A 12,040-nucleotide genomic window follows, 5' to 3' on the forward strand; every position below is an offset into this window, starting at 1 on the left:
GAATGTGTGTTTGCAAATGTGGGCACAAAGCGGGGCTCTGGTTGCTGAGGCATCAAGCGCTAATGATCCTGCTTTCGACTAATTACAACCTACAAGGACTGCAGGGGTGGGAACTCATTAATTTTTTTCACTGGTGTTGGTCTTTGTGCCTCTTCCAGTGTTGGCAAGAATCACACTTTTTGTTCTCATTTAGATCCTTCATTCTGGAGGAGTTCTATGGGTTTGATTTGGCTTTGAGTTTCCTAATTTCCAGGAAACAACTGAAGTGGAATCAGAAGGGAATAATTGATCCTTCCCTAGTGCTGAGTGGAGCTGGGAGTGTGGACAGGCCTCGATGAGCCCCAGCACGGGCAGCAGTGGCTTCCCAAGCTCACATTGCTCCAGCTGTGGTGAAACACTCTCTCCAGCCCCCCAAGAATTACCTAGAGCTTCCAGCCCATGGGAAAAAGGGGGTTTTTGGGTTATTTGTGGGCATTTAGCAAATGCAGAGACAAAACAGATTTCTGGAGGAGCACAGGATTAAAGCAAACCCTAGAAGTTTTCTGCACATCCAGAAATCCAGAAGACCATGATACCTAAACCTCTGGGAACGGTTCCTGCAGCCTCCCTGTGTCAGCTGGTAAATATTCACAGTTAAAAATCGATATCACGTGAAATATAAACAGATTATTAAGGAGGACCTGTTGGAAAGCGGGGAGGGCTGCAATTAGTTGCACTTTAGCAGCAGCGAGTGAGGGGCACAATTCTGTTTCTCTTCTGGGGAAAATGCCAGAGGAGGTGCCTGAAGCCCAACTACTGTGTTGTTTTTTTTCCCTGGCAGAGGTGGTGACTTGGCTCTGCTCCCCAGCACTTGCACTCCTCTGTATTTCTTTCAGACCAGCCTCAGCATTTACCACAACCAGATTAACCCGACTCTGTGGCTCCCTGCTTGCAGAACAATGCTCTGCACAAGACCCTTCCCAGGTCAGAATAACCCAGAGAGGGGGAGGCAGCACCTGCTCTGCTCTCAGCTTAAATGTGAGTTCAGCAAAGAGCTTTCTTCAGACAGGGTCTCCTCAGTAATATTTGAGCTCCCCAGCCTGCAGTGTGGTGAGAGCACTGGGATTGGGCTGGGTCTGCAAATCCATACCTGGGAATGCCACCAACGGTGCCCCCTGAAATCTCCCTAATTCTGGGGTGGAAATCATGGAACACAAGAGCTAAATGCACGTGTTTTGGCTGGCTATTTTATTTTTCAATAGACTCCCACCCCGCTGTGGTTATCTGGCCATCCCTGCTGCCCCTGTGGCTGACCCACAGCTCCGTGCTCCCAAAATACCGCCGGCTGTGCCGTGGGGAAAGCGATCCCCTGGCTCTGGGAGCACGGCTGAAAGCTGAGCTGGATTGCAGACACATGCACAGCCTCTCCTTTCACGTTTCATTTCGGCACTGCCCCTGTCTGTTGGTTCTCTCATTCCAAGGAAATGCCACATCCTCTTTTTTCCACTTTCCGAAGCCCGTCTCTGCTTCCCCCCTCCTCACACATCAGCACTTTTCCCAATGCCCTGATCACAGCGGGGCAGCCACAGCTCCTGGGGTCACCATTTCCCCACGGACTTGCTCATAAAATGAGGGAAAAACCCTTTATTTGTCTCAGTCCAAGCGAAGCAGCTTTGGGCCTGAGCTCTAAATGGCTTCAGTACCGTGTGTCAGAGGCGCTTGAGCAGATGAATCCTGTGCCTCCCTCCAGACGTGCCAATTCATCAGGAGCCTGGGAGAGGTGGGTAGAGACAGGCAGCCAGTCCTCGTCTTTGCAGACAGTCTGGAGGCTGAGGAGCTGGGAGGTGAAGTTAAAAGAAGCATTTGAAGAGGAAACACTGTCTGTGATTCGGGGAGTTTGGGGCCGTCTGGGCGTGGGGAGAGGCTGCTCGGCTGCTGACCCGCGCTCGGCACCGCTCGTCCCGCTGGGATTTCGAGGTGCTGATCAGAGCCGGGCCGTGTGGAGCTGCAGCACGTGGGGTCAGCCTTCCTTCAGGCAAAATGGGCAAGATCAGGGAGAGGAGGCTGCTCCAGGTGAGTTCATGAGGAAGCTCAGAGGCTGGAGGAAAGCTCAGGCTCAGGGAGGGCGCTTCAGAGCACACTGGGTTGTTTCCCTCAAGGGTGGTTTGCAGTGGCCTCTGGCCACCACACCAGGCTCAGACTGCGCGCTGAGATCACAGTGGGTCTCGTATGGGGCAGGTTTAAGATGGAAATGAAAAGGTTTTCTTAATTTTCCACCAAATAACTGAAAATATTGTGAAGATTGCTTAACTTGGAGATTTTGTGGTCTATGGGACCACAAGAATAATTTTATCTCCTCTGAAATACTGGCTCCCAGTAACATGGCCAGCTGCAATCAAACAGTGGAAAATATGAAAAAATAAACAGAAATCTCAGCTCGAAGAATTTGATAATTAAAAATCTATATACCTTCCTCCACACAAAACCAAATACATTTAAAATGGTTTATTTAAAAAGTAAGGATTAAGTACATTATACATGGTTGTGATTATACCAGTAGAACTGAAGCACAGTGGAAATAACACTTTAGAACTGCAGACAGAAATGTAGCCTCAAGGGACATGATATATTAGCCCTTGTGGATATGTGATCCATACAGAGAGAAAAGGAAATAGAAAAATAGTTTATTGTTAGATGTCTGGGCAGCTGAAGTGATTTCTCCTTTTGCTCCTATTGTGTATGAGAAATGAGGAAGAGAGAGCTCATGGTATACCTGAAACTGTTTCTTGGAAAATCAAATCTGATCCAATAGCATTTATTTTCTTTTTTAGTTCTGCTGCTACAGTATGTTATATACCAAAATACCGATTATTGTTAATGATATGGGTTTATGATATCTGCAGGCCTTGCTGGGAAATGGGGCTCATTTGTTCGATGCTGTCCAGGGAAACCAGAGAGATGTGCAAGAACAGATGATTTTTCTTAAACTATCACTGGGTGGTTTCAAAGTCTGAGCACAGTCTAACTCTGATCAGATAGATCAACCATGGAGCAAGACAGTCCATGGGAAGGAATGCTGCAAACTTTTCAGTTTTGTCAGCATCAAAGTTTTTCATGAGAAAGGACTGGGTGGTTTTTTGTCTGGTTGTTTGTTTTTTTTTTTAACTGGAATTGTCAAATGGATTTTTTTGGTTTTGGCTTTGGTTGAACTATTTGCTGCACTGCAACTTAACTGCTGAGTTTTCAGTTGCAGCCCTTATCCCACAGGACAAAAGCTCTGGTCCCCGTTATCTGCCCATGACTTTGTTCCCTGTCCAGATCCCATGAGCATCTCATGATTCCTACTCCAGCTCCATTTCTTGAAGGTGCCTGCTGGAGAAGGAGCAGATGCTCCAGCTTGGACCAAAACAGGGCATCACTCCTGGAGAGCTGCTGGACCCAGCCCTGCCCTGGGTGAGGAGGCTCTGGCAAAGAGGAACATCCCCAAAAGCTCAGTTAGATTTTTATTTTCTGCCAAAAATACTGCACGTGCCTCTGCAGGTCTGAGCCGGGCTGAAGACCTTGGACTTAGTGTGGAATCAGATGGGTGGTTTGAAGCACATCCACTGGAAAACGACGACTAAAAGAACAAAACCCACGCGCAGAGCAAACCTCACACTGTCCACTTCCAGTTCAAGGTACATGAGTTTAGAGAAACAGCCTACATCTAACTCCTGGTTTGGGAGGGAATGGTTTTTATTCTTAATTACAGTCAACACGGATGAGGACTTAGTTCTAACTATTAGTTTTTTAACACAGTGGGAAACAAATAGTCCTGGGAAATTGCACTTGAAAAATACATTGACTATAATTAGATGTAAATTAATTAGCACTTAGTATGACACACTAATGAGACAGAAGGTTGGTTTTTTTTTCGTTGCAAACTTCTACTTCTATCATAGCTAATCAAAGTATTTTAATATTACGAAGTCTCAAAAAGTAGGAAATAATTTATTGTTTGAAAGCATAAAGATTCTTGTAAAAAAAACCTTTCATCAAGAACTTTAATAGTTTTAGAACCCTTTTATGTTGTCCTAGCCGAAAAGTAGGTAAAAAAGTTTTCTTTTCTGCCTCTGAATTTTTTTAAAAAGCTTGCGTAACATCTTTCTCCATAGTGTGTTGATACAGAAAGTAGCACAATATTTTCTACTTTTAAATCGTTTCCATCGCTCCATTCGCTTTAGCTCTCAGAGTTCAGAGGTTTGAAAAAAGGATCCCAGTGGAGTTTTAACCTGAATGGAAACTCTTAATGAGCAGGGCTGAAGGCTCCAACCCACCTCTGCCAAAATAACGAAGTGGCTGTGCCAGGCTGAGGGCCAGGCAGAGCTCAACAGTGACCAGGGGAAGACTCTCGCTTCAAATTGAGAATTGTGTCTTGGTTCTTGCAAGGAGAGAGGCTTGAGCGGGGTTTCTCTGGGGAGAGAGGGGGTTCAACTTCCTTTTTGGGATGTTAAGGCAGCTTCTCCAGGATTTCCCTGGAGGACTTGGTTCCACTAGCTGAAAGCCTCATATCCAAACCACCACTGAGTCTCTGGCTCTGGGGCCGTCATAGGATAAATGAAGACTAAAGAAGTTTTAACAGTTTGGTTGAGATCTCCCACTACCAGTGATGCAAACTTTCCAAATTATGGATTTTTTTCTTGTCGCCACTTGTCTCATCTTCTAGCAAAGATTTTCTGGGCAAAGATGATGAGGATATTCAAAGGAATCTACAGGAATTAGATGCTCCTCTCTCACTGCATCTAATTCATATGAGGGGAATTGGGCACCTCATTCTCATATGGCTTGGTTGAGCGGTCACTAAAATCACCATGAGTACTCTCAAATTAAATTACCTTTGAGTCAGGCCCTCGAGCTTTGAGATCCAAGCCTAAGTGTAAAAACTGAAAGCAGGAATTTATAAGAAAAAAATAATATTTCAGACTCTTTTAGAAACATACAGAAGCAAAGGGTACAAATTAGTTCCCTCCTTACGTGCTGCATAGAGTTTTCTGTGGGCTCTCTGCACGTAAGTAGATGCATCATTACAAAATAAATTAAATTAGGTCGAACCACCATTTCCATCTAAAAGCAACTATACCTTGCACCATGCGGCACTTAATTCATAATAAAAAGAGTTTAATAAATATCTCATAAACGGTGATTAAATTTTTTCTCTTTTTTTTTCTTCTTTTTTTTTTTTTTTTTCCTGTTTCTATTCTGTTTTAAAAAATACAAAGTTGTCATCTGCTCTGTTAACGCTCGTTGCTCCCGTTGCTGCGGGAAGTCTCGCTAGTCCGGGCGCGTTCGCTCCTCGCCGCTCGGAGATCTCTGTTTGCGGTAGCGTTAGGGTTGCACTTGTGAAGCAGTAAGGAACTCAGGAGCGCGGTGGCGGGGCGGCTCCGCGGCTGCCCCGGCTCAGCCCTGCTCCCCGCCGCGCTCCGGGAAGTCTCCAGGGGCTCCTGACAGCCAGCACTCAGCACCTTGCCGGATCAGGCACTAGGGCTCGTCAAAGTGAGAATTCAAGTTTTCTAAACGTTAGGCAAGAAATGATGTTTGCAAATACGCTCAAGTCCCACCTACTTTAATCTTTTTTCCCTTTTTTAGGTGTTTCGAGATGCACCCACCCTCTGCTCCTTGGCCTGTGTTGCCCCAAGGGATACCTTACCCCAGGAATGGGGGACCCCCTTCCCACCCCATTAGGGAGTCTGTAATGCTCAGTTTGTGGGTGCTCTATGGTTTCAGTAGCACAGGTCAGTTTTAGAAAGTGTTGCCTTCAAAATTATTTTCTTTTTTTTTCTTTTTTTTCTTTTTTTTTTTCTTTTTTTTTTTTGAAAGAGGCAAAGCTCTCTGTGTCAAAGAAAAGTGGCTCGCTTGGTGAGTAGTTCGTTTTCATCCTTGGGCTTGGTTATAAATTATATTTGCAAGTTTGTATTAAGGGATCTCAATAATAGAAAAAAAAGTACAACAATTTTTCTGTAATCCTTTAAAACACACTGGCTGCCAGTCCTTTGCAGTTTCTCCAAGGCTGTGTACACACTACAAAAGTGCAGGAACATGAACTGCCTTCATCTTGTGACACCAAGAACGGAAATAAACAAACTCCAAATAGCTTCAAAAAAAGCTATGAGTGTGTAAATATCTTTAAGTTGGTCCAGAGGATCTCCACTTGCTACCTCAACACATGCCACAATTAAAGAGGTGAGAGGGTATTTTAACATCGCTCCTGACAGATCCATTCTGTTCGGGCATCTCTTCAAAAAGCATGAGGAAGGAAGGTGCTTCAAACAGGCGTCGTTCTCCTGTTGACCATGTTGACGTGGAGTCCTTCCTTAAATTCCTTCTGGAGGAAGTTGTGGACCTGCAGGAAACTGGCTTCTTGGTCTGCGTTGTAGCTGGCAGCCGTGGTAACCTTCAAAGGCTCCCTGGAAAGGGTGTACATGGAAATTTCGTTCATGGGGATGGTGCCTGCTATCTTCATGCCAACCGGAGAAATGTCCCTGGATGGAGAAGGCTCCGTGGATCGGGAGCTGGATCTGGACCTCCGCCTCCTGTACCTATAGCTTGGCATCCTGGCATAGGGAGAACTGGAAGAAGTCTTAAGGAATTCCCTCTTGGTCTTAAACCTCAGCTCTTTGTTCTTCTCGATATAAATGTTCACAGCCAGAACACCTATGGTTTCGGCCACAATAAAAGACAAGGCTCCAAAATAAAAAGACCAGCCATAGTTGTAATGGTTCTTTTTGTCCTCGTCTCGCTTGTCACTTGGGTCACCGGCATTGCTCGATATGTAGACAATGATCCCTATGATATTACTTAGACCTAGAGGAAGAAAAACATAAATCAGTGTTTATGTGGCTGGGGAGATAAAATTCAAGCCATGGTACTTTCTGGAGCTGTATGGTTCTAAGGCTGGGACAAGGAAATTTTATTATATTTATTTACTCTTCCATTTATCTCAAGGATTAAAATCAACATATAGGTCATGTGTGCTCACATGGATCCCAAAATACTCAGCAGGACTTCTTCTCATTTCTTCATTGCCACAGTGGAAAAACAGCACCACAGTGGGAGCTTGCTAATATTGTGAGTGGGACTCTAACATCCAGAAGAATGATAAAAATACATTTGGAGCTCAGGGCTATGGCTGTTCACCTTGATCAGGATAAGTTCTCTTCCACCTTGCTGAATTTTCATCTAAATGCAGCATGCTTAATACAGGCTGCAGGGAGAGCTATTAATGATGGGGCTGGCTCTCTCAGATGTTTCTAGTGTGAAAAACGGGCTCACCTATCAGAGGTGAATGTTTTCTGCCTTCATATTAAAAAAAAAAGCCCCTAGGTATAAGAGATGCCTGATTCATCTAACATTTATTACATTTTAAATAGTGTAAAACATGCTTGTTACTGAATTTCACTTCCTTCTTGCAGGAAAACCAAAAGCTTTTCTAGGATATACGTATTGTGGGGCTTCAAGAGCATAATTTTGTCTTTAGAAATTTGCCTGGTGTGTTGTTATAAATGTCCTCAGTCCAGGAAAAAGGTGCAGAGAAAACACTGCCAAGGAGCTTTTCCAGACCCTTTTCCAGCTGAAAACGGCAGCACTTCGCAAGAATTCAATTTAAACGGAACATACCTGCTGCAACAAAGAGAATCCCAGCGCTGAGAATAATGTTGTTTTTGCTGTTGTAAATCCTTCCTGCTCCGATACAGAGTCCTCCCAGCAACAGCAAAATTGTGCTTAGGATGGGGAACACGCTGGAGGCACGGACGATGCCTGCAGGGAGACAGGTAGGGAGGGAAGACAGAGTAATCATTTTGGGAGCCTCCTCGGGTGCAAGTGTGGAGATTAGAGTCTCAAAACCCCTGTTTTTTTTTTCCCTAAAATCATTAAGAAGAATGATTTAATAGAACCAGAGAATTGTTAGGGTTGAAAAAGATCTTTAAGATCATCAAATCCAACAGTGAAACCAGCACCTCCGCCATGCTTACCACTAAACCATGTCCTTGAGCGCCAGCCACATCCCTACATCTTTTGAACGTGCTCAGGGACACCTGTTCCAGTGTTTCATAACCCTTTCAGTGAAGAAATTTTTCCTAATATCTAACTTATTACCATTTTTTATCCCTTTTTGCTAGAATTATCACTGATTCTGCGTTTCTGGGCAGTTTTTTGGGACAACAAAGCCATGAGGTGGCTGGTGTGACACAGACTCTCAACTGAGTGGCTTCAGTCTTTTGTGCTTTCTCCCAGGAAGTCCAGCGTTATTGCCATTTTCCAATGCCACCGTGTGCAGAATATTTCTGGCAAAGCACGAGATAAGTGACAGTAAGACCCAGCACCACGCAGGGAGCAGCAGTGAAAAATTCATGAGCTGGCTATGAACCCTACAACGTTTGGGACAGCTGGAGCAGACGGATCTGCTCCGTGGTGCACACACATGGGGAGCAAATTACAGCTCTTGGAGTCAGCAGCATCCATGTTGCCAGCAAGCATGGCTAATAACCCCATTTTCTTTTGCTGGATATTAAGGACTTCGAAACATTTCCAATTTCTAAGGAAGGAATTTTAACAAGTGTGTCTTTAGACATTTGTGTTTAGGTTCTTGACAGAAAAGTAGTAATTTAAAATTCTGCATGCTTCAGTCCATTCTTCAGCGTATAAAATCCCCCACAAAAATATTAAATCACCACTTCAAGCCAGATTTCAAAGTCAGGCCACAACAAGGCAGAGCAGCAATCGACAGGGAAGCGGAGGGGAGGGAACAAAAGCGCTGAGAAAAAATAAACAAGCATGAGAAGAGCGATGTCTGTACTGTAAAAACCAAAGGGGTAAAAGCTGGCGGGGGTTCCTGAAAGGCAGAGTGAGGAACTGAGTTTTATTGCTGTAGAGACAGGATTTATTTTTTGAAGAAGGGGAGATAAGGTGCTGAATACTGCTGTGGAAAATGGGATCACCCGGACGCCGGGAAAAGGCGAGGGCACGGAGGGGAACCCCGGCAGAGCGAGGGGTGCCAGGATGGGGGGATGCCAAGGTCAGAGAGTCAAAGGCTGCTGCCACAGCAGCATGGATACCCCAGAGCAGACTGGGAGGCCACAGGCAGTGCAGGGCTGAGGGAGGGGAGAGCAGCAAACGCCATCTGGGTGCCCTGAGCGCTGCGGTCTCTCCTGGCTGACACGCACTGCGAGCCGAGCCCGTTGCCCATGCTGGAACGTGGGCAGATGTTCCAGCTGCTGCTTTCTCATCTTGCTGTCGATGGTCGTGGTGTTCCCGACTCAGTGAATGGCTTCCTAACGATTCCCCTGCTAACTGGTGGCACAGCTCCCAGCGGCTGGGGGTTCCACACCAGCACCCCTCCCTGTGCCCCGCACGGAGGGGACGGACACAAACCCAAAAAACAGAGCCTGCCTGGGAAGCTTCTGCCTGTATCGATCTGCAACGGCGAGGAAAGTCCGTCCTTTCCCAAAGTGGCAGCGTCGCTGCACGTGTCCTTCCTTCACAGATGGGGCATTTTCCAGCCGGAGCTGAACCCGGGCCAGGCGGGTGCATTGCTATTCACACCGCGTCTTGCAGGAACTGCCAAATCCCACTGATGTGAGCGGCTGAAAGGTCTCTGGTCAAAGCCTGCCCAGAGGTGAGAGCCTGATCCCATGTCCTGGGTGTATCCCCACGTGTGTGGTACGAATTAACAGCACTTTGGCTTTTGAGTCAGGTTTTTTCAGTCGATTATTAGAAAAAGATTCAAAGTCAGGGTCTCCTGCTGGACTTTAAGGCTCCCCAAATCTCTGTCTGTGCCCTGGATGAAGCCTTAAGATCTCCTCTGGCCCACCCTTTCTGGATCTTGTTTCCTGCAATTTATGGTCATGCTGCTTATAGTGATTTCAAGGAAATCAAAGAGCTTTCCCAAAATGCTTCAGTGATATCATTGGAAGGAACTTGTCAGAAGTACCAAATATAGGGGGTGGGTTCTTCTATTTGTACTGATAATCTCCAGTGATAATTTTTATATGGTAGGTAATTAATGTGAAGAGAAACAAAACACACAGTGTTCTCTTCCTGAAAAAAATCCACAGTATATTTTTTTTTCATACGATGTTTACTTTTAGCTCTGAAATTTCAAAGGAAGCTCATAAGCTACCACGTAGAATTTACATATGTCTCCTGATACTGGTGATAAAATGACAGCACATCAAAAAACATTAAGGCAATCTGGTTTTTGCTTTCTCCCTGGCTTTTCTCCCCCCGTTGTTTACTGTCCTGTCGGTTTGCATCGCCTGCTGTGCCCCGCTATGTGCGGTGACACCTCCTTCGCTGGAGCCGCCGCGCTGCTCCTCCCCACGGCGCTGCAAACCCTGCTCGGCTCGGGAATTTAATCCCCAGAAAGGCAGGAACTGAGGGAATGGCTTTGGAAAGGGGAAGGGCATGAAAGTGTAGAGATGCCCCTGAAGCAGGGTCCCCTGCCCAGAGCAGCAGAGCCCCGACATCCCCAGCGCACAGCGAGGATGAGATCCCCGCTCTGCCTGTGCTTCGTGCCGCGCTGGGGGGGAACAGCTCGGGGCTGTGTGCCCGAAGAAATGCGGGAGAGCAGGGAAACGGGAGAGCAGGGATACGGGAGAGCAGGGAAATGGGAGAACAAGGAAACAGGAGACAGGGAAGAGGAGACAGGGAAACAGGAGACAGAGAAGCAGGAGAACAAGGAAGAAAGAGACTAGGGAAGCCGGAGAAGAGGGAAGCAGGAGATGAAGGAAGCAGGAGATGAGGAAAGCAGGAGATGAGGGAAGCAGGAGAACAAGGCAAGCAGGAGAACAAGGAAGCAGAAGATGAGGGAAACAGGAGACAGGGAAGCAGGAGACAGAGAAGCTGGAGACAGGGAAGCAGGAGAAGAGGGAAGCAGGAGATGAAGGAAGCAGGAGATGAGGGAAGCAGGAGATGAGGAAAGCAGGAGATGAAGGAAGCAGGAGACTGGGAAGCAGGAGGTGAGAGAAGCAGTAGACGAGGGAAGCAAGAGATGAGAGAAACAGGAGGTGAGAGAAGCAGGAGGTGAGAAGCAGGAGATGAGAGAAGCAGGAGTTAAGGAAAGCAGTAGACAGGGAAGCAGGAGATGAGGGAAGCAGTAGACGAGGGAAGCAGGAGATGAGGGAAGCAGGAGAACAAGGAAAGCAGTAGACAGGGAAGCAGGAGGTGAGAGAAGCAGGAGATGAGGTAAGCAGGAGAACAAGGAAAGCAGTAGACAGGGAAGCAGGAGGTGAGAGAAGCAGTAGATGAGGGAAGCCGAGGCGCATTTTCCGCTGGGGATGTGGTGGCAGCCTGGGGATCGCACGGGCTCTCCGTGCTGGCACTGGGACATCTGCTGCTTGCTGGGGCCCTGCTCAGGCATGTGAGGGGGATTTTTTTAGATGCACAGATGGGCGTGTGTTGCCACAGGGAAGGTTCAATAGGAAGGGTCTTGTCTGAGCTCCTCTGCACGTGTTTTCTTGTCACTGCGCTGTTGTTCGCTTGATTTTGCAGGGAGCAGCTTGAACACCAAAGAGCAAAATCCAAACTCCTGCCTCTACCCATTCCCTACACCAAAATCTCCCCAAATCCGTCATTTTTGTCACTGATTTCCGTGGGGTTTTGAACCAGGACTCGATCCTGCTAGCACTACAGTGTTTGCAATTATCTGAAGCCCAAATTAAACTGGGGACCGTGGAAGAGCTTGAGACCCCTCAGCTGCTCCTTCAGGAGCATGAAATATGTGAGTGTGGGTGCCTTTGTCTAAGCCAGGCAGGAAAAATAAATGTGAGTCCCAACATGTTCTTCTGAGAAACTGTGCCAAGAAATGGCCAGAAATACTGGAGAATGACATGGAGCCAGTAGACTGCAAAGGTGTTGCAGAGGGCAAAAACAGGATGGAAGCTCTCATGTCCCTCTGAAACAGAATGCAAACATCCTCCTGTCTTAGACAATGATTTGGTCCCTATTACATATAGGTATGAGCTCATCTCCTCTGGATTTTGACACGTAACATTTCAGTAATCTCTAAATCAACTCTGTGCATGGG

The 12,040-nt window shown here is 46.6% G+C and overlaps 1 protein-coding gene across 1 annotated transcript in view; it reads right to left on the reverse strand.

Annotated features, from left to right (window-relative positions):
- Nucleotides 1–2,469: 2,469 nt before the first annotated feature.
- The window catches only part of CACNG4 (calcium voltage-gated channel auxiliary subunit gamma 4), a 44,159-nt gene continuing 34,588 nt past the window's right edge, over nucleotides 2,470–12,040 (reverse strand). Inside the window, exons 3-4 of the mRNA XM_040081405.2 lie at nucleotides 7,633–7,773; nucleotides 2,470–6,819 (exon numbers count right to left, since the gene is read on the reverse strand). Of these exons, the coding sequence (XP_039937339.1) occupies nucleotides 6,281–6,819; nucleotides 7,633–7,773 (680 nt within the window). The 3' untranslated portion in view covers nucleotides 2,470–6,280. The remainder of the gene's footprint in view (nucleotides 6,820–7,632; nucleotides 7,774–12,040) is intronic.

This window comes from Hirundo rustica, chromosome 18, assembly GCF_015227805.2.
Source record: "Hirundo rustica isolate bHirRus1 chromosome 18, bHirRus1.pri.v3, whole genome shotgun sequence".
Classification (NCBI taxonomy): Eukaryota; Metazoa; Chordata; class Aves; order Passeriformes; family Hirundinidae; genus Hirundo; species Hirundo rustica.